The sequence below is a fragment of the Neofelis nebulosa genome, chromosome 6, assembly GCF_028018385.1.
Source record: "Neofelis nebulosa isolate mNeoNeb1 chromosome 6, mNeoNeb1.pri, whole genome shotgun sequence".
NCBI lineage: Eukaryota > Metazoa > Chordata > Mammalia > Carnivora > Felidae > Neofelis > Neofelis nebulosa.
In genome coordinates, this window is record NC_080787.1 from 140,576,312 (window position 1) to 140,603,115 (window position 26,804).

General features: G+C 38.9%; 1 protein-coding gene and 1 long non-coding RNA gene across 6 annotated transcripts in view; one reads left to right on the top strand and one right to left on the bottom strand.

The window, feature by feature from the left end:
• The window catches only part of ESR1 (estrogen receptor 1), a 427,462-nt gene that overhangs the window by 352,965 nt on the left and 47,693 nt on the right, over positions 1-26,804 (top strand). For 4 of the 5 annotated variants that reach the window (XM_058735672.1, XM_058735671.1, XM_058735670.1 and 1 more), the window contains exon 6: positions 674-812. In XM_058735672.1, the coding sequence (XP_058591655.1) occupies positions 674-812 (139 nt within the window). Of the gene's footprint in view, positions 1-673; positions 813-1,908; positions 2,456-26,804 lie in introns of those variants that run through there. The other variant, XM_058735674.1, reaches the window with a different exon arrangement.
• LOC131515055 (uncharacterized) lies at positions 8,910-25,054 on the bottom strand. The gene is made up of 3 exons (XR_009263407.1): positions 24,830-25,054; positions 10,030-10,237; positions 8,910-8,981 (listed from the first exon to the last, which is right to left on the bottom strand). It is a non-coding gene; the product is annotated as an uncharacterized LOC131515055 (long non-coding RNA).

Below are 26,804 nucleotides of genomic sequence, written 5' to 3' on the forward strand. Positions count from 1 at the left end.
GTGATGATTAGGAAAAGCTTTAATCTCCCATTAAAGCCTTTAGAAAACAAGGGCACATTAGTATTTATTACCAGAAGTAATTATAATGTCACCTTTATTCCTCTGACTCATTCTCCCTCACGTTATTTATTTACACACGCTATTTCATTAGTCTTCCTTTTACATGGTGTTAAAAAAAAAAAAAAAAAAAGAAAAGAGCATGGCTTAGTAGTGAAGCAAAGAAATAGAAATGTAGTGATTTTGGTCCTGCCTGTGTTCCAATGCCTGTTTGGTTTAGGCAAGTTGTTTAAATTTCTTGTACCTAAATATCTTCAACTGAATCAGAAATGAAATGCAGTAATCACATAGGGCTATTAGAAATGTCTAAGTGAAAAAAAGATGTCTAAGATACCAGTTTTATTTAAGTACAGAACTTTATAGAAAGCTAAGAGGGTTGTACAAGGTAGTACATGTCTATAGATGTGACGCTAAGGCACTAAGAAAGTTAATGTTACATTAGAGTTCATTGATATACTAGGTTTGAAAAAAACCTTGACTTTCCTATCAAGTGTGCTTCCATTACATGTCCTACTACTAGAAAATAGACCTCACGAGCTCAAATCCTTGATTTTCTCATTTCACTAATAATGACTTTGCAGTTTAAGTCAGCAGGGTTTTCCTTGTCTTGTTCTAGGCTTTGTTGATTTGAGCCTCCACGATCAGGTTCACCTTCTGGAATGTGCCTGGCTAGAGATCCTGATGATTGGACTTGTCTGGCGCTCCATGGAGCATCCAGGGAAGCTCCTATTTGCTCCCAACTTGCTCCTGGACAGGTAAGTGGCCTGGATGGAGCTTGGGGGAAGCACATCCTTTATTCCTGAAGCTCTTTTATTCAGTATTCCACGAAGCACTCGAGAACTTTATCCAATATGTTTTCTTTACAAAGGGATGAATTTGGGAGATGTAGCCTAGTCAGGTTCACAGAAAGCTAAGGACAACTTTCTGCTAGATATCTCTAGGCTAACATCTTTTAGACGATGCTACACATCAGTAATAGCAGCCTTAGAGGAGCTCTGTTGTTTCTAATACGTACATATATAATTTGTGTGCATACATATACATATAAAATGTATGTATGTATATACACATAAGTATGTGTGTGTACATACGCACATCTATATAACTTCATTATGAATTAGAATTTTCTAACTCCACCTTAATCTCGTGTTACATACATTTGAAAAATTGAAATAAATAGCCTCCTTTTAATTAAAGTTTCTTTTGGCCCACATACATCCGAACTACAATAACCTTTCATTTCCTTCTGAGTTTTCAATCACTTAAAAGAGGAAATTTGACCAGCATTCCAAAGGCCACTCTCACTGCTGTGAATTCATAAAAGTTACTTGCTCGTTTTCAAAAGCAAAGATTTCAGTTTTCAAATGCGTTACCTTATTTAACATGTTCTATTTTGGGTTGACTTAGAACGTGGGTCCTATTGGTCTGTTTTTTTGTCATTGCTTACAGAAATTGGAGTTAGACATTATTCTACAGCAGCTACCACTGATGGAGGGACTCCCCTTCCATCAGTGGTAGCTGCTGTAGAATAATGTCTAACTCCAATTTCAGTGCTTTACATACGCGATGCCATTTGATCATGACAGCACGCTCGGGAAGCTTACCAGAAAGGAGCTAAGTTTCAGAGCCATTCTGCTACTTGCAAACAGCATCAAACTAGCTAATGGTGGACCCAAGATTGGAATTAAAGGTGTCTCTGGCTCAACACTCATACCACCTCTCTCCTGTGTTCATGTGTTTCGTCCTCTTTCATGGCCAGTGATGTCTCCTTTGGTTGGTTTCCAAGCCTACCTGTATATGCGGGCCACATAACGGTTTGAATGGGAAAGGACCATCTTCTGTTTCTTGCAGACTTCCTTTGTCTCTGGTCAGCACTCCAGGGTTGCCTGTGACGCATCCTTCCACATTCCTTTGCTCTGGAGCATTGACACCACCTCCCCATCGCCTGTCCCGCTCGAGGCTTCCCTACCCTCATTCAGCCTTCTGGAGCAGAGCTGCAGCACAATTTATTGAAGTCCTGGAGAATTGTACGAGTGTTGGTTACTCTTCTGTCATTTTGCGCTATGTATCTTTTGAAAAATAGTGATGACCCTGTTCAAGAAGCAGATTTTGCTATAGGTGGAATGTATTCCCATTTTACAGTTTCACAGAATTATTGAGGGTGGCCGGGGTAGACCTGCATTTACTCCGTATCCTGTCAGTCTCTTAGCGTTGTCTCTACCCTTCTCCTTCCCCTCCCTCCCTTCCCCTTGTTTCTCTTATCTTGCCATTTTTCCCTTGCCACCCCTTTTCTTCTTTGTTTTCCTTTGTTTCTTTTTTCTTTCTTTTCTTTTCATCCGTCTCTTCCTCCTCCTCCCCCTGCCTTCCTCCTCCTCCTCCAATTCTCTTCTTAACTTTCTTGTGTACAGTCATGTGGTTATGTGACTAAGTTATAACAAATTGGCAGACCACATACATTGTTTCCCTGCTACAGACTGGGATGGATCTTCAATGCTGAATTTTTTGGGATGTTCATAACTGATCTGCTCCATGATCCCCCATTTCATTCCTATCTATCTTCTTGATGAAAACAGGCATCAGGATATTGCATTTTATTTATTAAATATTTTTAACATTTATTTATTATTTTTGAGAGACAGAGACAGAGCATGAACAGGGGAGGAACAGAGAGAGAGAGACAGAGAGACAGAGAGACAGAGAGAGAGAGGAAGACACAGAATCTGAAGCAGGCCCTAGGCTTTGAGCTGTCAGCACAGAGCCTGACGCAGGGCTCGAATTCATGGACTGTGAGATCATGACGTTTAACCGACTGAGCCACCGGAGCGCCCCATGACGCTGTGTTTTAAATATAACAGGGTTTGAGGGTGCCTGGCTGGCTTACTCAGTATAGCATGCGACTCTTGATCTTGGGGTTGTGAGTTCAGGGTAGGGTTTCCTTAAAAAAAAATGAATATGAAAGTGTTTTTGACATCACCTCACCCCAAAGAACTCAGTTAATTAGGTGATGGCATTGCCTAGGATTTTGTCAGCCACCTGCTTCTCTTTCTTTTCCATGCACTCTCATTGTGGTTAATCTTCTCTCAAGTCTTTTGCTGCAGAAAGTGCATGCTTACTGCGCGAAAGTTCTCATCTCCCTCCGTTCCTACTTCCTTCAACTCCAGATTTGAAGCTTTCACTTCCTGTGGACCAGGATTTCTCAACTTTTGCATTACTGGCATTTTTAGGGGGTTCATTCTTCCTTGTCGGGGCTGTCCTGGACATTTTAGGGTGCTTAGCAGCACCCCATACCCTACCTACTAGAGGCTTGTGATGCCCCTCTTCCCCAATGTTAAAACCCAAAGTGTCTGTAGACATTTCTAAATGTGCCCTGTCGGTGGCAGGAGGGAAGGTGCAAAATTGACCCTGGTTGAGAACAACTCTTCTAGACTTTTCTCCTTCAGTGCCCTGTAAGCTCTTCAGACTTACCATGTCCCTCACTTGAATATATTAACTCCCTTATCCATTTTGTTCCTTTTCTTTATTCTCTATATTTGTGGCATCAACATTCACCTGGACACCGAAGCCATAAAGTTTACATTAATCATGGATTCTACTCCTCCCACCCACCAGGTTATCCAGCTATCAAGTCATTTCTGCATTGTTTCTGAAATCCATACCTCCCCTTGGTCTCGATCCCTCTGCGCCTGTGTGACCTCTGCACAGGTTCTCATTGTCCCTTCCTCAGATTATTGTTTTTCCACTACCATTTCCCTCTCTTGACCACTACCCCTCTTTCCTTCATTCTGTTCCCCACATTACCACCCCAGATTTCTTTCTAAGGCACAGCTATGATCCTGATGCCTTCTGACTCAGCTTTAATTGGCTCTTCCTGTTCCACAGAAGAAATGGTCTAGACTTCTTATCTTGATAACTATGGCTCTCTTATTATGACTCTTCCAACACAAACTTCTATAACGCCAGTCAAATGCTGTAAATGAGGAAGGGCAGGGAGCATGAGTCCAAAAGGCCGATCTGAGGATTCGGTGACTTTGGTGAGCTCTTGTCCAGGCTAAAAACACCTGGGTACTGAATTTAGCCTCACCCTTCAAGGCTTTTCTTGCAGTTTTTCTCCACATTTTTCTGAAGTGAAATCCTCAGAATCGTCCACCTTCAGGATTCCTTGTCAAACATTTGTTTGTTATGGCTCATTTCGGATGGTACTTTCCATGAAATTCTCCTTCACACTCTTCCCTCTGTAGGTGAAGGGGGCCTTTCCTTGGTCTCAGTTCTCCCTCTGTGTGGTCTGTTCTTAGTTCCGGTCTGCCACGTGTACGTTGTGATTGTGTGTCTTCTCTTCCTCACCATCTCATACGCCTCTTGTGGGCGGAAGAACCAGAGTTTGTTCACCTTCTCATTCCCTCCAACGTACAGAGTCTTCTGTGATTCCCAGCTAAGTGTCTGTTAACCGCAATGGCTGAGGTCACCCGGGAGGCTCGTGGCAGTCCGTAGAATCTACATCTTCTGATGCTCATTTCAGCTGTTCTTATCATCAAACTCACTCACTTCTCATTCATTACTACTTATCAGTTCCTGGCTTTGTCCCCTAAAGACTGCACAGAAATTAATATCCATCTATTTTGAAAGGCTTTTGTAAAATTACTAAATACGCTTATGCTTCTGCTTATATTCCATCAACCTGTTCTGGGACTTCTAAATTCCAAATGGGGATAAGCTTATTGTCATTTTTTCCCATAACTAGAGCCGCTATCCAGTAAACTCAAGATCTTAATGCATTTAAATACACTCAGGCACATCTTGGTAATTAGAAGAGTATATAAATAAATGTAAATTATATAAATAATATAAAATATAAAAAATAAAATATGATATATGCTATAAAATTTTCTACGCTTTTCTAATTAACATGCACCTAAATATTATGAAGTTTCAGTATTATTAAATTAGCCTGTGTGTTGGAGTGATGGCTCCCTCTGATGACATTGATCTGTGCATCACAGTAAAAAATATGTGATGAGGAGCCCATTTGATGTTTCATACATCTGCAAGATGGTTTTGAGTGACAGCTGAGAACACAGTGTATATTTTTACCTGCAGGCTCCTAACCCTTTTGATAACATTCACCTCTCTGATTAGTATACATCACTCCGATCTCCCCATTGCTCTTTTCCCATCGTGGTGCACACAGCAAACAGTTTTTGTGACAAAATGAGGAAGTCCCTAAATTTCAAAGCTGTTTGACAGCGGGTAAGCACAAAACGAGTCTTAGCTTCCTCCTTTCAGCGTTTGCTCAGGCTCTGTGACACTACCTGGGAAAAGCCAGCCGCCTCCATAGGCTGTTTACATCTGCATACAAACAGGGAAAAGGGAAAGCCAGAAGTCCCGCACAGTCCAGTCACCCATTGTTGACCAGAGACAGGGTTTATCTGTGATTGATTGCGATGATGTCCTGTTCTCTCAAACCTTGTGCCTTGCAAGGCCATCAGGAGGATAAAATTTACTCCAGTCTTTCCTTGTAATTACTCAGATGTTAGTACTGGCAAATGGGGGTTTAGCGATTACAGGAGTATAAAAACCTGCTGGGTTGCCATCCCACATTTGTGAACAGAGGACATATTTCCTATCTTGCATCTATTTAAAAAGAGTTATTGCTTGATTTACTCCCTGATGACAACCCATGATATCTTGATTCTGGTAGTTCTGAGCTTTCCTGGTAGTCATATGCTTGAAGGCTAATTTTACCCCTGGCGCGCTTAGCCTTCCCACAGTTTCCAGTTCTTCCCTGTGTCCCGCAGCAGTGAGTTCCAAGCACTTAATGCAGTTGTCTCTGCCTGCGAAAACCAAGAAATAAAGGTTATTATAAGGCATAAATAAAGAACCCAGTAATTTCTTGTGCTGCGTGTGTGTGTGTGTGTGGGGGGGTGTTTTACGAGAGGAAAGTTAAAAGATAATAAGAATGCCTGCGAAAGTCATCAGGAAATGGAGAGAACTATTTTCCATTCTAGCACCTAACCCTCTGGTGTGTTTTGGCACCAGAAGACACAAAATATGTCCTCTGTGTCAACTAGGAATGTGTCTCTTCGTTTAGTCCTGCTTGAGTGCTGGCATTGGAAAAACATAGACGGAAAACAGAAGCAAAAGTGTTCAACATAGATCATTTCTGGTGGGGTCTCTTTGTTCTTGCAGGAGCGAAGTTTACTATCGCTGGAAGGCAGACATAGTGTTAGAGGAAACAATGTAAATTGCGTGTTCAGTAAGACTATCCGGTTTCCAAGGGACAGTCTAATTCTGCTTCCCTGGCGCCATCAGTGCTAACAAGTTCTGAGAAATATTTGCGGATTTCTCAGTGAAGCCAAAGCACTCAAGTTTTGAGTCCCGTTCACTCTCAGAGAAACAACTATCCATGCATTTAAGAAGGAGAGCTTAATTGGACCAGCAGAATATTCCCTTCACCAAGCGTCTGGCCAGAGGGTTGTTGATCTAGCTCTTTACCTCGCTCCCGCATCAGGAGGCTTTGCCTGTAGGAAACAGTATTGAACAGCGGAAACTTCTACTTGTAGGCATGGGATAGGAATAAGTTCCTTCAGAGGAAAACAGGTTGCTGCACCAGAGAACATTTGGCCTCTTCTACTAAATAGCAGACTGTTTCCAGATGATACGTTCATTTGAAATGGAAAAGAAAAAGTCTTTTCTAGAAACAAGAACATTCTCATTTTAGCCTGTTTACTGTAAATATTTCAGAAAAAAACATGTAAATAAAAACATGCGAATAAAACAATGCTTCCAGCAACACTTATATTGGCTTTTTAGAAAAATTAGCCTCTTTGTGTGTGTGTGTAAGGCTTGATGTAAATTATTTTTATTTTTAGAGAGAGAGAGAGAGCATGAGAGGGGGACAGGGGTAGAGGGAGGGAGGGAGGGAGAGAGAGACAGAGAGAGAGAGAGAGAGAGAGAGAGAGAGAATCCTAAGCAGGCTCCACACAGTGTTGAGTCCAACATGGAGCTCAATCCCACAACCCAGGATCATGACCTGAGCAGAAATCGAGAGTCAGACACTCAACCGACTGAGCCCCTTAAGTGCCCAAAGCTCAATGTAAGTTCTTTGCAGATTTTTTACTTGGAAGAGTAAAAAAATAAAGTTCTGAAATAAGTTGATGAATTCAGAATGTAATCTGTCCAAAGGCTTCTTGGGTATGATGAGAAGGACCTCCCTATATATTCCCTTTTCAGCTTTCTCCTCTCTGAAAAATGTGTGCCACATGGAGGGGGTGGGGGCATTGTAGTAGCTGGGGAAGCAGGTGCAGTGCATGGGGAACGAGTGATCCACCCACCAGAAAAGTCAGTCTTGGGCAGGAGATCCTTTGAGTTGCTCGGGTAGCTTTGCTGGATTCCCTCCATAGCTCTCCAGGTATGCTTTGGTTTGCATGCCTGTGTGCCTCATTTGTATCTCAAGAAATGTGCTCATAACCCTTCTTTCACTCTACTTTATAGAATTGGATAAAAGAGAAAAGAAAGGGAGCCAACATTTATCGAGCTTCTTTAATCAGTACAGTACTGCACTGGACTGTCTTCTGTACTATATCTCATTAATGGTATGAGAATATAGGGAAAAGGGTTTATGTTCTGACGCTGAATCCATTGGTCCTGTCCAGTTCTGAGCCCTTCATTACTCAATAGCAGATGCCAATTGACTGATTTGTAAAAGTCTTGCATTTAGCATTGTGAAAAATCCTGAGAATATGAAACTGTAAACTGTACAGGAGAAATGTTGAGGCCAAACAAAATGGAGAAATTAGCCAAAGTGCTGTTATTACTGCTTACCTGTGATTGAAAATGAATCAAAGAATTTATTAGACTAAAAATCAATTGCATTATACACTGTAAATGGGCTAATTATATATATGATACGCAAATTATATCTCAGGAAAGATATTACACACACACGCACACGCACACGCACACACACACACACACACATACATATTGTAATTTCAGGAAAAGTCACTTTGACCATCAAGTCATGAAAGCATTTGCAGGAGTTCTATTGAAAAAGGTAAAGGGGCACCTGGGTGGCTCAGTCGGTTGAGCGTCCGACTTCGGTTCAGGTCATGATCTCACGGTTTGTGAGTTCTAGCCCCGCATTGGGCTCTGTGCTGACAGCTCAGAGCCTGGAGCCTGCTTCAGATTCTGTCTCTCTCTCTCTCTCTCTCTCTCTCTGCCCCCTCCCCACTCACACTGTCTTTCTCTCCTTCAAAAATAAATAAACATTAAAAAAATTAAAAAAAAAAAAAAGAAAAAGGTAAAAAAAAAAAAACCCTAAACATTCAAGCCAAGGTTTCTCCTTAAAAACAAAAACAAGTAGTACTATATTATAAACTTTGCTAGGCCGCAAGTTTTTAACTTCTCAAGAGGAATAAGCCTGTAAACAGTAAGGATGCACTCAATATAAAATCCACTCAATATAAAATTGCCCCAGAGGGAAAAGCATAATTCCAACCAAAGAATTAATCCTGTGTAGGAGGTTAATTTGACTTCTTACAATTTTACATGCCCCATTATTTTTGTATTTGCCGTTTGTTATTAACAATTAAACATCACCTTAACTGCCTTAAAATATAATCAAATATTTGAGCAGAAATCAAGAGTCAGACACTCTAAATTAAAAGTTTAATTTTAAAATGTCTTAATATTATTTAAATCATACATGCTACACAAGAATAATCAAGCAATCCTGTTCAGATCTGCATTAATCACAGATACCTCTCCATAGTTGGCATTGGAAAGATTCTTATTCATTTTAATGAGTCCCATTAAAAAATCCAATGATAAAGGAAGATGGCCAACTTCAAGTCTGTGTTAGGATTCAGTGTAAGTCAACTCATAGATACTTATTGAGTACCACCGTGTCTCCAGGGGTCTGCATGAAACTGGAAGGTATGAGAAAAAGAGGTGTATAAGCAGCAGACTGGTCCTCAGGCAATGTGCTATCTAGTGGTAGAATAATATTAGTATACAAACGAATGCCAGCAAAAACAAGATGTAAGCGGGCCCCACCACACCCCAATTTATTCATGTCTAGTGTATTTTCCCCCATCAGTTTCTAATGATTATGGATTCCGAGTAAAAATCAATCCTTGGTTACACTTGCATTTATATACTGATTCACTCTTGACATTCCCACGCTAGCATAAATGTACTTACTACACATTTATCTTGCCTACAATATTCTGTGACGTAGATACATCTAAAAATGAGATCTTTCCCTATGTTGGTTCTTTTGGAGCTGGCAGGAGGGCAGCAGGAGGTTTTGGCAAAGGTTCATCAAGGTCAACGATCACAGATTACACACCTTTGAAATATTACTTATGTCAAGGTATTAGTACTGTTTGGATATTTTCCTATTGATGACAGCTCTTAATTCTATGAGTGCATCAAGGTTTGGCTTCAGGGTAAATGAAGTCACTATGTTTGTTTCCATGTCCTGTTAAGAGTTAAAATTGTCTTTATTAATAGTGCCATGGTTACATGACCTTGTGATCTCTCATTCCATTCCATTCTCCTCCCCTTCTCACTCTCCTCATCTTCCTCATCTTCCTCCTCCTCCTCTTTTCTTCTTCTTCTTCTTCTTCTTCTTCTTCTTCTTCTTCTTCTGTATTATTGACTTCTCCTTGTGGGGTCTTATTACAAAGAATAAGGTTAAAGTTTCTGTTCTGATGCTTCTAGAGTCAATTTAACTCATTAAATTTTCCTATTTGTTATTTAATCTGTATTTTCATTTTATCAAATGGAAAAGAGATGTAAAAAAATACCATTAGTATTTTCTTTGGTTTTATACCACAGTAGATAATCAGTTTCTTAACCTGTTTACATGATTTTTCACTTTTCATTGCCACTGATTCTAAGATCCATCATGACTTTATCATTGGAAAACAAGATGCAAGAAACATGTTATGATGGTAAGGAACGGTTACTTACTCCATACTCCTGGGTGGAGAAGGGCTTTTCCTACATCCTCTGGGTTTGGTCAGGACAAGCAGTTGAGGCCACGGCTGAATCCACCTGAGCCTCTGAGGAGAGCAGAGCCTGAGCAAACCCTCGTTCCTCCAGTGTGGGTATAGTATGGAGCACTGAGATGAAGAAGATTTCAAGATCTGTGGTCTTGGCCGTTGAAGGGATGGCAGCGCTATGGATAGGAGTTAGGAAGACAGGGGAAGGAGTAGGTATTAGAGAAATCTGATGTGTTTTTCCTCATTCATGTCAAGTTCAAGGTACAGGGATGAAAGTCAGAAGGTGGAAGGTGGAAGTCAGAAGAAAGATGGATATAAAAGATTTGAGTCATCTCCATAGTTAAAAGCGTGGAATGAATGTGATAAGCAGGCAAGATGGTGGAGAAGAAGGTGTCCGAAGGGCTGAGGGAAGACCTCTTAAAAGGCTGACCTTTAGGAGTTGTAAGTAGAAACAAATCCCAGCCTGCCAGCCTGGGGCTAAGGCAGAGTTTGAGAAGCAGAAGTTCGGTCTCTGATTCCAAGGGAGGGATGACTTAAAAAAAAAAAAAAAGGTGGTGAATTTGCCAAAGACCACAGAGAGGTGCACAGGACCAAGAGGAAAGGACTAAGCATGTGCTAATTAGGGATCACAGTTGTCCCCTAAAGAGGACATTTTTAGTAAAAAAGGTGGGAAAACAACAACAACCGGAGTATCAGTGTGTTCAATGAAAGTATAATGTATATAAGAGAAGATGGGCAGGAAAAATTAGAGAAAGGAAATATAAACTAGCTTTTTGAAATTTTTGGTGGTAAAAAGTCATGGAGCTGTGGCACCCAGCAGCAGCCGCATCAAGGGAACTGCTGTCCTAGCTCCTTCCAGTGATGTCCCATGAGAATTTTTTAGTGGCATTATGAGCTAGTAGGGTATTGTTTATTCAATGTGTATCAATTGACTTATTATCCTTCTTTGGTGCTTCAATTGTCCCGTCTGTGGCTAATAGAGTTCCTTCATATGACTTTTGTGTCATTTTGGCATAAATCATTCATCTCTGATGCCTCCTTAAACATGTCCCAATCTCGTCTTGTAAATTTTTTTCCCAGAGCTGGAGCCAACTCTATCTACAAGGAGCACTCATTTGTTTCAGAGAAACTGGTGTCTAGAACTCAATCTTGGCATTTGGTTTATTGACCGTTTTTGAGTTGCCATTACTTTTAGGCCTTTTCAGCAGATAAAATTAGAAAATGAGCACCTTTGAAGCTATATATTCATATCCCCACCCCATACACGAAAGTAATTATTATTTATAATATTCTGCATATTGCTTTGGAAGTTATGACATGTATGTGTATAAAGAACTTATTCCTATCTGTGATTGTTTTATATTCCATTGTGTGGAATCCCTTATTGATGAGCAGGTAGGTTCTCCCCATACTTATACTATAGACAACACCAACAAAAGGCCAGAGTAGATAACTTTGTGAATAAGTCATTTTGTACTTTTCTCGGTCTGTCCTTGTGATAGATTCCTAGAAGTGGGGTTACTGGGTCAAAAGATACATGTAAACACATCACTTATCATCAAGGAAGTGCAGATCAAAACTGCAATGAGATATAATCTCACACCTGTCAGGATGGCTAAAATTAACAACACAAGAAACAACAAGTGTTGGCAAGGATGTAGAAAAGGGGGAACCCTCTTACACTGTTGGTGGGAATGCGAATTTGCACAGCCATTGTAGAAAACAGTATGGACATTCCTCAAAAAAAAAAAAAAAATAGAACTACCCTATGATCCAGGAATCACAGTATTGGGTATTTACCCCCAAAATGCAAGAACACTAATTCATAGGATACTTGCACACCTATGTTTATTGCAGCATTATGTACAATAGCCAAACTATGGAAGCATCCCAAGTGTCCATCGATAGATGAATGGATAAAGAAGGTGTGATATTATATATATATATATATATATATATATATATATATATATATATATATTATTCATACATTAAAAAGAATGAAATCTTGCCATTTGCAACAACATGGATAGAGCTAGAATGTACAATGCTAAGCAAAATAAGAAAGTCAGAAAAGATAAATATCATTAAGATCTCCCTCATATGCAGAATTTAAGAAACAAATGAGCAAAGGAAAAAAAAAAGGGAGATAGAGACAAACCAAGAAACAAGCAATTATAGAGAACAAACTGATGGTTGCCAGACAAGTGGTGTGTGAGGGGATGGGGGAAATTGGGGATAGAATTCAAAGAGTACACTTAGGATGAAATAAAATAAATGATAAAAAAGGTACATGCATACCTAATTTTGTTAGATATTTGAAATTTTACTTACTGCCTATGGAACTGTGTCATTGTGCTTTCCCACCAACCATGTATAAGAGGCCTTGTCTTGGGGCGCCTGGGTGGCTCAGTCGGTTAAGCGTCCGACTTCGGCTCAGGTCATGATCTCACGGTCCGTGGGTTCGAGCCCCACGTCGGGCTCTGTGCTGACAGCTCAGAGCCTGGAGCCTGTTTCAGATTCTGTGTCTCCCTTTCTCTGTGACCCTGCCCCGTTCATGCTCTGTCTCTCTCTGTCTCAAAAATAATAAACGTTAAAAAAATTTTTTTTTTTTTAAAAAAGAGGGCTTGTCTCTCCACAGCCTCTCCAACAGAATAGGTTGTCAAACTTTTGGATTTTTGCCAATCTGATAGGTCAGAAGTATCTCAGAATGGTCTTAATTACATTTCCTTTTATTTTTGAATAAAGTTAAGCATCTTATTTATGTTTAAAGGCCTTTTCATCTATTCTTCTGTGAACTGTGTATTCACATTTTTGGCTATTTTTGTACCAGCTTGTTTTTTCCTTGATTTTTAGGAGCTGTGTGTATGTGAGAGACAGATTAGCTTTTCTCAGTATAAATTGCCAACATCTTTTCTCAGTTTCTTATTTGCCTTTAAAGTGTTTATGAAGGATTTTGCCATGCAAAAAGCTTTTGTAAGTTAAGTTTTATAACAAAAGTACATTAATCTTTTACCTTATTGGAAGGGTTTCCTTGCCCTGAAGTCAAAATTATATTCTGCTTATAATTATATTCTGTTATAATTATATATTTCTGCTTGCTTTTAGTACTTTTTACTCTTATGTCTTGGGTCTATCCATTTTGAATTTATCTTGATATACAGTGTGATTAAGATTGATTTTTATATATTTTGCCAAATAACTTTTCAGTATTGCCAACACCATTTATAAAATGTCAATTATTTTTTCAAGTGATTTGAGATGCATCCTTAATCACATGCTTGATTTCTCCATAAACTTACAAGTCCTTTTATGAAATTTTACGTATCTTCTATGGTTTATCTACTTATGAATCAATATCACAGAGCTTTATTTATGGAAGCTCCAGATTGGGTTTTAATCTTGGTCAGGCTGTATTTCCAATGCTGCCTGCTGATTTTTCAGGGGGTTACAGGTGATTCTCCCTGGTTTCTTACAGGTGATCTTTAGCATTAACTTGTGGCACTCCAAAAGAAAAACTTTTGGTAATTTTATTAGGATCATGTTAAATATAAATAGGCTTAAGGAGTATTGATGTCTTTGTGAGGTTGAATCTTTCTAAGAACAGGTATGCCTCTCATGTGTTCAGATTATATTCATGTATCTTTCCAGAAGTGTTTTCATGTATCCTTATATATATTTTGCACATATTTTTGAGATTATGCCTCGCTATTATATATATATATAATATTAATATAAATAAATATACATATTGTTTGCACATCTGTAGATACCTGATATTTACATATTATTTCTGTAGACTACTACTGAATTCACTAACTGTTTAGAGGAGTTTTTCCATTAATTTCAATAGGCTTTCTTAATATGTAATCATACCATCTGTGAATGAGTAGAGATTAGAGATTGTTTTATCTCTTCCTTTCTATCCCTAAGCATTGAGGTGTTTTTTTCTTATCTAGCTGTATTGAGTAATACCTCTAATACATCGTAAAAATAGCAAAGTAGGCACCAGTCTCCTCATTCCTATATAATCACATTCCAAGAGTTTCTATGGATTTCTATGGTATTGGGTGTTTTTGTTAGGAATGAAAGTTATTGTTTTTGCTTTAAAATTCATAAGAAATTTGGTATAAAATTGTCTCTTTGTGTAGTCTTTATAAGTTTTTTGTTATCGGTGTTACACATGCCTCACAAAACTGGTTTGGAAATTTTCTTTTCTGTGCTCTGAAAAGTTTCAGTAGCATTGGGATTATTTGATCTTTAAAACTTCAAATTTTGATAGAATTCCCTTTCAAGATCTTCTGGACCCAGTGGCTTTCTGGAAACGAATTCTTCTGTAGTAATTCGTATCTTTTGACTTTTTATCTCTTCTGGAGTCAGTTTTGGTGAATAAATCTGATAAAGTTATTCATTTTATTGAGTTTTTCAAATCTATTGCATTGAACTGGACAAAGTAGTTTCTAATGATTTTTAAATTTTTTTCTTTGGCTTGATGGTTACTTCCACCTTGTAATTTATTTTGTGTCTGTATCCTTCTTTTAGAAAACTTAGGTCAGCTAGTGGTTTCTCTATTTTGTCAGTTCTTTTCCCTAAAAGACTAGCTTAAAATTTTCTTTTATTAGTTCTGCCAGTTTTCTACTTTCTAACTCATCATTATATTGTTAGCTTTATTAAGACCTTCCTTTTGCTTTAGTCAGTTAACTTTGTAATTCTTTCTCTCACTTTTTGAATTGATTTTAAGATTGTTTATTTTCATTTCATAATATAGTCAATGCAAAGAGTTTTCTCAAAGGTCTGCTTTAGTTATGTCCCATAGATTCTTTTTTCCCCCATAGATTCTATCTTGCTTTTATTACCCTTATTTTCTAAAAATTCAGCAATTTCACATTTTATTTTCCCTTTCATTCAAGAGTTGTTTAATAAACAGTTTAATTTCCAGGCTTAAAGGGTAATTTTTGTTTTTGTGTGTTGTTAATAAACATTTGTTTTGCTTTGGAATCAAAGAGTACTGCTTATATTATTTCAGTTATTCTTGGAACTTATTAAAGTTTTTGTTTGTAACCTAATGTAATTTCAGTTTTTCATATACACAGTGTTCCATATACACTTGTTACGAAAGTCCATGTACTCTTATTAAGGTAGAACGTAAAGTATTTGCCTGCCTATGTTTATTTCTTATCCATCATTTATCTTATTCATCATTTCTACTTAATGAGAATCCATGACCTTTTTTTAAATTTTTTTTTTTTTCAACGTTTATTTATTTTTGGGACAGAGAGAGACAGAGCATGAATGGGGGAGGGGCAGAGAGCGAGGGAGACACAGAATCGGAAACAGGCTCCAGGCTCTGAGCCATCAGCCCAGAGCCTGACGCGGGGCTCGAACTCACGGACCGCGAGATCGTGACCTGGCTGAAGTCGGACGCCCAACCAACTGCGCCACCCAGGCGCCCCTCCATGACCTTTTATCTACAGATACTTATATTTGCTTTATCTTTATTGCCCAGTATAGATTTTTGTGTTGCAAAGTTTTTTATTCATTTGCTCTTTTCTCTGGATTGAATTTTACCATCTAATATCAAGATCATGACCCTGGGGTCTTTTTATTTTCACTTACTTAATATATTATTTTCATTCTTGATTTTTAATACTTGACTATCTTTGCTTTAGGTCTCTATTTTATATAGTCTATATAAGTTGGATTTTACTTTAATAGTAAATTAGATTGGATTTTACTTCATAATAATTGGATTTTACTTTAACAGTCAAGCTGGGAATATTTTTAATAGATGAGTAAAGCCAACGTATATTTATTGATACAACCTCTATATTTGATTCAAATTCTGAGTTCTGTTATTTTATGTTTCCCACATATTAAAAGGTCTCTTTGCTATTTTTGTCTATTTTCTTTTGTTGTTAGGTCTTTTGCATTTTTGTTTTTGGTTGTTAGATTTGTATATATTTAGTCAGTTCTTCTTTTAGAAACTGTTTATTTGCTACTTTGAGCAGTAGTGAAATTAGCTAGCAATTTAACATCCTCAACCATGGTCCAAGTTTTTAGCCGCTAGGATTATTTTAGTGTTAAACTTTGTAGTGTTACATATACTTAAGCTTTACAGATATTATCAACTTATTCACCTAATACCTATGAGGTAATTATTAGCTAATAATGCCTATGACTCTTCCCTTTTCATCTTCTTTTCATCATTTGTATTTTTATACACTGTTAGAACTTATGATACTTAGATGCTTTTTTTGTAACACCTAACCCCAATTTTTAGCATTAACTCTATCATTAACATATTTCATGACCACTCTCAGACCATATGCTGAAGGTTTTCTAATCTTTCCGTTTTGGTTGTCTGGGGCCTCATTTATCAGGAAAGGTTCAAGAGGACACTTTTTTTAGTTTTAAAATGCTTATAATTGTTTTTCTGTGTCCTTTGGCACATGTGGAAAGTTTGGCTATATATAAAGTCTTTGGCTCACATTTTTCCTCAAGTATTTTTTAATGATTGCTCCATTGTTTTCTAGTGTGAAATGTTGCTGGCAAGAAGTTGGATGGCAGTCTGGTTTTCTTTTCCTTATTAGTGATTTGGATGCTGTCTTAATGCTAGTTTTTTCCCCCATGGACTTAAATTTTTAGTAATCTTATGAAGCTACATACATCTTTGCTGACCATTTCCAGTCAATTTTCCTGGGTACCTGGTGTGGCTTTTGAATACATAGATTGAAATCTTCTTTTACTCCTTGACTTTCTTAATTTATAGTTTTAAATAATGGTTTAGCTACATTGTTTTGGTTTACTTCTTTAGGGGCCCATTTAAACACACAAAGGATACTTTTTACCCCTAGTTCCTATTTGTGACTTTCTGTGAAATCCTTTTACTCTTTTCCTTCACTCTTTATCTTTGCATCCTTTGTCCCCCACATCATGCTGCCCATACAGCCTATTTGCTGTTATGTCCTGTCTGATCTAGGCTATTTCTGAATGTTTTCCCTCGATTGTCAGATTTACTTCTAAAATGTCTCAGTTCGTGTTTTATTTGTTTCTGTTGCCTGACCATATCATTTCTATATTTTCTGTTTATAATATGTGCAACTACTCAAAGCTTTTAGCATTGTCTTCAGTATTTTTAATTCTGAAATATAAAGCTACAGTTTTCATTTATTCTGTGGATAGCAGTACCTCCAAGAGCTGAATTGTCACAGACCCCAGTGAATCATAGGTCTCAACACACCAGGTTTTTACTAACACCTAGCAAAGGATCCAAGCTAAAGATGGCCCATGCTACTCAGTTTCTGTATTTTGTTAGTCATGAAGAAAAAAAGCCAATGAGATTAGGTTCCATTTGTTAGCAGCTGCATCCCATAAAATAAAAAATCCCAGGTTTTTGTTTTTTACCATGAGCAATTTAGACAGACTTGATACATCCAGTTTAAAACAGTCTTAGATAGGAACTTGCCTTGTTATCTTTCTGATATTCAATTCCGGAAGAATGTTTATAAGGTCCAGTTAATCAACATACAAATCTGTTTCTTTACATTAGCAACAAACACAAAATTAAAATATATACATAATATATTATACATATATAATTAAATATTATAATTAAATATTACATACTTCTACATATATATTTAGAATAATTTATAATTTTTATAGTAGTAATAAAAACTATAATGTATTTTGGAATGAATTTAATAACGAAATGGCAGGAGCTCTTTAGAGATAATTAGGTACCTCTATTAAAAGACATTGAGAATATAAAGCATTAAAAAGAAAGCTATACTATGTTTATGGCTAGGAAGTTTCATTATTGAAAATGTATCAGTTCACCACAAATTGATCTATAACTTCAGTGTATTTCCAATCATAATTCTGGGTTTATTGTAAAATATATGTGGTAAAAGTCAAAGACCAAGTTAGCCTAAATGCTTTTGAAGGCTGAAATTAAAGTGGGGAAGTTGGGTAAAAAACCTCTAATAACTAACCTACAACGTCATAAGGCTGTTATATTGAAGACAATGTGGTATGGCATAGAAATAAGCACATTGGCTGATGGAATAGGAAAGAGAGCTCAGAAACTGACATTTATGAACAACTGACCTATGAGAGAGAGAACACTGAGATTTTAAGGGAAAAGAAGAACAATTTCAGTAATGGTCCTGGAACAACTGGGTACCTATATAGAAAAATAAATAAACAAATCTGATCCTCATTCATAACATGTGAAAAAATTAATTCCAGATGAATGAAGGACTTAATTGAGAGACAAAGGTAGAATTTTTATAAGAAAATGTAAGACAATGTCTATCTCAGGGTTGGAAATTATGTCTGGAAAAATGAGGCAAAAATTACTAGCTGTGAAAGAAATATTGATAAAATTGATCCCTCTACAACTAACAGGGTTTATAAAGAAAATAAAAAGAAGGTAGGTTGTAGATAAATGGCTATTCATTTTTTATTATGCTTTACAAAACATATATATTGTTAAAATTCTTTTGTGTGAATCAAATATTACACTGAAACTATAGTAAAGAAAGAGAACAATCTGAACAGCCCACAGCATCATTCTCTTTACATCCATCATCAGCAAAGTCAGGAACCTGCATCATTTTAAGTTTTCTGAAATGTGAAATGAAAATACATGTGGAGGGCCCTCACAGATGCATTTAGAGATTGTATGCTCAGGAAAATGGAATTGAAATGTTTTAGTAAGAGTCATGGGCCCAATCCTTGAAATAGATGTTGGTTGAGTTTTCTATAGTATGTAATTACAACACAATAAGACTCAAAAGCATTTCAATAAAGTGTGGGTAGAAGAGAAGCATGCTAGTTCAAGGGCTTCATTAGCTTTCTGCAGACTGGAGCTCTCCAAGCCCTTGGGAGGAACCCTGTTTACCTTGGTTCAGAATCAATTTTAGCCATCCTTGAGGCCTGGGAGGTCAGAGTGCAGCATGGAGTCCTTGGGAATACTTTGGGTAGGGGAAAAAGGATAAAAATGTTTTTCTAAAAGCCCAAGGATGGGCTCAAGTTTTGTTTACCACTTGTTTCCAGAACAAACGCTATAGTGCCAACCACTGATGAGATGATAGGATTATACTTCAGTCCCTACTTTAGTTTCTTAAAGAAGTTTCTGGTAACTTAGAGTAATGGCGTTGGCCCAGTTTAGTGTTATTCTGTTAGACTAAAGATATAATTTCTGCGTGTACTGTGGCCTGAAGCTTTGGAAATATTTAATAAGGGGAAAGAGAAAATGAAAGAGAGGGAGATATCATAAAAACAAATGAACAACAAACCGAAGGCCAAAATGTTGCCCTTTATGGTAAGGATGATGAGAAAGACACATTTACCCATAAATGACACATAGATCGTCTTCATTTCTTTCCTGAAAATGTCAGTATATATGACTCTGCTCAGAGTAGAACAGGTTCATATGGCCTTTGAAGTCACATAGATGATGTTGAGCCTTGCTGTTAATGAAACTCAGTGAAATTTTCTTAATTTTCATTTCAGTTTCTAATAAGCATTCATGACCTTTCCCTCTGTTAGATCGCATTGCTTAAAAAAGGCCTCAGCATCAACCCTTCTAGAAAAAAAGGGTAAGTCTTCAGTGTGATGATGATTCTACATTATGTGACATGATCATGCTTTATAATGTGCTCTCCCACACATTCTCTCACTGATCCTTAGGACAGCTCTTTGAGGATATCAAGATAGACATTATAATGTTCATCTTCCCTTCGGGAAAATATGATTTACAGCCGTTAAGGTATCTGCTTACGATCGCAAAGCTAGTTAGTGGCAGGAATCAAGACTCCTTACTCCAATTCCATTGCTTTCTCACTGTACCATAAATAAGTGGTGCTGATTATTAACATCAATATTTTCCTACGCATTAGGAATATAGAGGTAAATAAAATACAACCCTGTCCTCCGAATGTCTATAATCTATTGAGGGGAAAAGGACATTACATGACTATATAAGGCTTCATGTGTCCATAAAAAGTAGACAAATACCAAATGAGGGGAAGAAGCGGTGCGTCTGTAGGTGCACACATAGTCCAGGCCTAATTTTGGGAAAAGTGGCACAGGGAGTAGTAGATGGCAAAGCATAGGGTTATTTACTGTGGGCAAATGTATGGTTCACTCCCAGGGTGCAGGAAGAAGGGCTGTGGAGTCTTCAATCTATGAATCTGGGGCCGAGCTTCCATGTCTCAGTCCCAGGACAGGCACGACGCACTTGATCATTAATCCCACTTTGGAACCTGTTGAGAAGAGAGTTGTAGGAATCTTTAAAGTCTCAGCACAGCAGTAGCGTGGAGATCAACCAGGCCACGGTTCTCCACCCTCGTGTTCAGATCCACAGATACGAGTGTGACGAGGATCCCGGAGAGAAGGAGGGTTCAGCCCGGGAGAGGGGACAAGAGAGAGTGAAGGCACACGAACGCGAGCTCAGCTGGATGGTTGTGGAGGGGCCGTTGTGTGTGATGTCTGAGAGCCCAGGCTCTGGAGCCAGACTGCAGATTGGCTATTAACTACCTGTGACTTGGGGCAGTCACTTGACTGTTCCATGCTTCAATTTCTTTTTCTGTAATCATAATATCCTTTTCATGGAATTTGATAAGGATTTGATGAGTGGATGTCAAGTGTTTAGACCGTGCTTGTGAGCACACAGTGAGAAGAGATATTGTGACTCTGTTCCTATTGTTTGGATTCATAGCGGAGCTAAATTGCATCATGGCCTAATCTGTGAGATTCCGTTGGTGCCGAGAAAAGAGTAACCGTATCTTAAGAAGTTTCGTCACCAAAAGTGGAGCTAAGTAATGAAAGAGAGTGAGTAAATGCTTTTACCTCCTTTGCAGATGTTAGTAAGTCTAGGTAACGTTGATTCTATGAGGTGTCATTTTGGGGACTCACCTTATTTGCACTTACAAAGTCACTGCATCATTATTTAAGAACTGAAATAGCTTTTAAGGCTTAGGGTGGTCCTCTTCAAACTGGTCTTCCGTGGGTCTTTCCAAGGAGATGGCTAAGAGGTGGCCTTGGAGGAAGGTAGGAGTGGGTCTCTGGAACATGCTCACAGTTCTCCCAAAGCAGAGGCGCTTTATTCCGTTTTATAATTGGAGAGTTGCATATTTTATTTAATAAGGATACCACTTTTAAGAATGGTTTGAATGCCATTGATGGGTTCCGGCCTCCTTGCTTACAGATGAAGAAATGGAATTGCAGAAAGGGGAAGCGATTTGCCCACATTTGCCCAAATGGAATCGCAGAAAGGGGCTGTGATTTGCACAGCCATTTACTGACGGAGGGGGGCCGAGCACACAGATCCGCGTTTCCTGGTACAGCACTGGTTACATGATGCTACCAATTGCAGCCCAGTGCACGGTGGCTACCTTTCTCCGATTTTAGCAAAACCCAGAGAAAAATGTAAAAATCCACTTCTCTGAGCACCTAAATGCAAGAGCTACGAGAAACAGCTGCCGATAACTCGGCAGATACTTATCCACTGCCTTCACCACGCTGGAAGCAGCTTTTGGTATCACTTGCCCTTCTTGAAATAGATACGTTTATGTCCAACTTTTCCTTTGATTCAAACTTAGATTTGGAAACATTACATGAAGTTATTAGAAAGTGGAAATTATATGGTTTACTTGACGCCAAGAGTGTCGACAATAAAAGAAATTGACGAAGGGAACAAAAGCACTCCCAAAGAACGGTAAACATTAAAGAAAGATGCATTCACTAGGCAGGATTGTTTCAAATGTGAGCTAAAAAGTCCTGGTAGCTTTGGTTAACTCTATTCATGGGCCTCGTTTGTTTCACTGGCTTTATTCTCTTCATGGTGGCAGTTATAATTTTAGTATGAAAAGGCTAAGATTCCAAGAGGAAGGTGGTGCTCAGGTCACTTCTGATTCTACTTTATAAATTCAAATTTCTTGGATTGTTTGGCAAAAGGGCATTCATTTGTTGGTCTTAATTGGATTTCAAAGCCAGAACTTTCCTAACCTTGAAAACAACCATTAAAATAACTACCTTGTTCTATTTCTTATCCTAATGAAAAACACAAAACATTTCTCTTCTAAAAATGGAGTCTGGATTGCCTCAAAACATCTCAGGCCTCAGTTCCATGTGACCTCCTCAAGGACCCGTCTAAGCTACATAAGGTGGCCCTCTACCAATTCACCTGCCATTCCCTGTTTTAATTCCTGAAAGCACTTGTCACAATCCAAGATTATTTTGTCTATATTTATCTGTTATCTGATTCCACCACTCGAGTGGAAGCTTCAGGCAAGTTAGGGACTCAGACTAACTTGCATAGTGCTTGGGATAAATCCCAAATGGATGAATAACTAGAATCTCTGTGAGAATTCTAGGCCATTGTTTTAGTTATTGGAATTCCAACACTCTGTACCAGATATGTGCCATTTGTCTTAAAGGATAGAGAATAGATGAAGGTTTCATATCAAAAAAAAAAAAAAAGAGGGAAAGAAAAGAATTGTGTTTTCTTCAGGCACTTCAATGGCCATGACTGACTGTGGTGTATTTTGTTTGGTTTTTGTGTGCACGAGAACTTTTGCAACTGGGACGACCAGGTTAAGAAATATGAATTTTGTTTTCTTCTTGCTGTAGAGACTTGAGGGAATATTCCCCCTGTGAGTCTCATCTTTGGTCACCCTTCTCTTAAATTCTTTCAGGAATTCTCATGAAAATGCTGTGCCCTCTTTTGGCCTGGCGATAACGACCACCTTGCTGAGCAAAGCCTGTGGCCCAGTTTTTGTGTTTGCTTCTTCAGTCTCACCCAGGGTGTGCCTGGGACCACCGAGTTCCAGAGTTTCAGGATGTTGACCTACTCTTAGTTTCTCAAGCTCATCAAGCATTTTCTTGCTTCTAAAACCTAAACACAAGTCTCTCTCTTTGGTACACTCTTGCCAGTTTTTGTCCCGTCTAACTCCTAGTTCTTTGAATTCCAGATTAAATGTCATGTCCTCAAAGAGGCCTTCACTGACACCCACATTCCCCTTACCTATCATACTTCCCTTGTTATACTCTCATTAGACCCCATACTCTTCCTTCTTGGAACTTGTTGCAGTTAATAGTTTTATTTTATTCTGTTGTTGTTGTGTGTGTGTGTGTGTGTGTGTGTGTCTGTGTGTTTCATATCTGTCTACCTTACTAAACTAGATACTGCAGTAGGGCAATGTTGTGCTCATTGTTATACCCCCAACACAACTCAGTGCCTACAACAGTAAAGTAGATTCTGACTCCATAAATATTTATGAATAAAATTGATCTTTGAATTTTTAGGGTCTAGCACAGACTGACATATACAATGGACTCAAAAAAAAAATAGCGCACAACTAAAAGGGAGTTAATGAAGACATGAGGTGTTGATTGTATTTTCTTTATGGAGAAACAATGAATGGCTTATCAAAAGTAGAAACGCTGTTCTCACATCCAAGCATGGTGGCGCTCTCTCTGTTCGCTCGTTTACCTTCACTCCCATTAACAGAATCTGCTCCTCTAAGTACAGTGGAGAAAATCTACCTATTTGCTTGTTTGTATAATTCCAAAACATCCGAATGAAAAATGAATAACCGAGGCATTCTTCTTTATGTTTTATGTACTTGATTATAGGTATCTTAAAAATTGATTGAATCTCTTTTCAGCTGGGTGTTGGAGTAGACACAGCCATTGGAGTATTTTCCTCTGGGGACCTGCTTTAGCTTTTAAACTGTATACACTGAACAAGCAAACTTGAGTGGATCATTATCTAAAAGTATAGAATTCCATCTTCCTTTGACAAATCATTCAAACCTAGAAGTGTGTTTTTCACATTCTGACAGAAGCCTCTGTGATCACCAACTCTAACCTCCTTTCTCGCCACTTTAGCACCCAAAAGTATAGGAAAAGAGAACATGTTAGGGTGTGTTCTATTTATTAGAAAATATCTCTTGGCTTAAAAACTGTTTTGCCTATTGGCCTCCTGATGTGGGAAAAGTAAATAGCAAAGAGTTACTTAGAGTCTTACTCCTGTATGACAGATAGCTTAATAAAGATAAATGGACGTGAGGTGACTAAGTGTCAGAAGCTAATATCTGGGGGCGCCTGGGTGGCGCAGTCGGTTAAGCGTCCGACTTCAGCCAGGTCACGATCTCGCGGTCCGTGAGTTCGAGCCCCGCGTCAGGCTCTGGGCTGATGGCTCGGAGCCTGGAGCCTGTTTCCGATTCTGTGTCTCCCTCTCTCTCTGCCCCTCCCCCGTTCATGCTCTGTCTCTCTCTGTCCCAAAAAAAAATAAAAAATAAAAAAAAAATGTTAAAAAAAAAAAAAAAAAAGAAGCTAATATCTGGACACGTCTCTCGGTGGGGGGGGGGTCAAGCTAATGTTTCCTGTGTAATTTTCATGGCAACCATTTGCACTGGCATGATAAAAAAGAGTCTGAATCCTTCTGGGTGAGTAATAGGTGTATCAATTATCTGTACCCTGGCACCAGGTTTGAAAGGGAGGCTCACAACAAATTTTGCAAAGCTGGAGCCCACCCCTGGAGACAGATATAAAAAGAGAGGAGGAGGGAATGAGAGTCCCCCAGGTCCTGTGTTGGGGCATGAGTAGGGGACATGGGTAGGGCCTTCATTCTGGAAGGGATTGGGTATGGAGTGTGGGTGGTCTCGTAACTATAGCAGCCTCTTCCATACATAAGTCATCATTTTTTACCTTGAGGTAAAAATCTCCCAAGGACACTGCCTGAGAGAAATACTCACCCCTTTCTTTGATTTCAACAAGCCTGGTCTTCTTTATGCTGAAAGAATCTTTTTGGCTTTTCCCTCCTCTCATTGGAAGTCCATTTCCTGGGCACCAGTGTTGTTTGGTTATGTTTAAAATGAAAACAGCAACAGCAACAAAGCCATATATGGATTTAAGCTAAGAGAAGCAGAGGGCTCAAAACGTTCTTTTTAGACTCACACATCCCAACTTCTTCAGCAAGATCTGCTTCACTTGGAATGTGGCTTCTGAGAACTTTACATTTCTGAAATGCTGCTAAATTGCTCTGTGCATTTATCCCTCAAACACTCAGTGAAGAGAATGCTGGCTCTCAGTCTCATAGCAACTCTTCTCAAGGAAATGGACCAAAATCCATTTCCCCTTGAAATCCAATCCTTCTATGAGTCAGACAACATGGTGTTTAGCTCCATTTTTCAGAATAACTCTAAGAGGATGGTCTTCTGGCCATATTCTTAAGATTTGCCTTATTGGTTTTTGTTCCATTTTATCCCCCTATAATTCTCTGCCTAAACAGTACCCTTCTTGAAAGGAATGGCATCTTTTGCTAGTTATTATCATGTTTTAGCTCATTTGCCTTGAAATATGGCATGTGATAAAGGACACTAACATATAAAGCACAGAATTTGGCCAAACACCACGAGGTTTACATGTTGACAGGTGGGCAGAGGGAAGGCTGGGCATGAGAGAAATAAGCTTTCCTCTTAGAGAATTTGTGGTGCCTATTCTGGGAGCCTTCAGATCACTGCATTTGTTTGGAGTAGTCTTACAAGGAAAAGACCTTACACTTGGGAGGTCTTCAAAGAGTCAGAAACAAATGAGTCCTGGGAGATTTTTTTTAAAGATATTTTTAAAGTTTATTTATTTTGAGAGAGAGAGAGCACATGGAGCAAAGGGGGGGGGGAGAGGGAGAGAGAGAGAGAGAGAGAGAGAGAGAGAGAGAGAGAGAGAATCCCAAGCAGGCTCCACACTATTGGCACCATCAGCACAGAGCCTGATGCGGGGATCGAACTCACGAACTGTGAGATCGTGACCTGAGCCGAAATCAAGAGCTGGACACTTAACTAACTGAGCCACCCAGGTGCCCCAGCCCTGAGAAATTTTTTAAAACAGATCTTTTGTCAATTCTTAAACAGCTCCTTAATACTGTGCTTTGTTATACTGACAGGAGCATTGGTCTCAGTGTTCTTAAGGTCCTACATTCCAGCTATTCGGTTTCTTCTCTCCTTTCGTATATGCCACTCACTGGAAACGCTGCCACCAGCAACGTCTTAAATTGGAAGCTCACTCTCCAGGATATAGTCTCTGTAGCTCCTGCTTCCACTATCCCTTCTTCCTACTGGACCTATTCTTTGTCTTTGATACTTAACACCTCCTATTCTTGATTACAAACAGTTTTCTGATTTTATTTTCCTCCTGGTCCATCTTAAGTCCCATAATCAGTCACTGCAAACTACCCTCTAGAATCTCTGTCCCCTCAACTTTTCTCCATCCTTAAAGAGTCAGTTTGCTTACTTCAGTGCCTATCCACCATCTACTTATTTCCCTTTCAGCCCCAGGCTACTCAGCACTGCTGGAAAAGGCCAGGATACCATCTTGATCTGGCCCAAACCCATGCGTGTCTTCCTTGACCCAGTATGTAGAGATTGTTCGGTACTTCTTCACATCTTCCTCCCTGGTTCTCTTCCATCTTCCGCACTGGTCCTCTCGTGTGTCTCCCGCAGACTTGTCTTCCTTTCAGGCAGTATTCCCCATCATGGTGTCTGCTCCTCTCTCTCTGCTCTCAGACACTCTCCAGTGGCAGCCCCCAGAGCTGAATCTCTAGACTCAGAGGTTTTTCTGAGCTTCAGGTCTCTGAGATCTCTTAGGATGCCCTGTAGCCATCTCAGACTTCTGTCCCACATAGGGCTCCCTGTTCTTCCTTCCCCGAACACTAGTTTTCTTCCTCCTTCATGC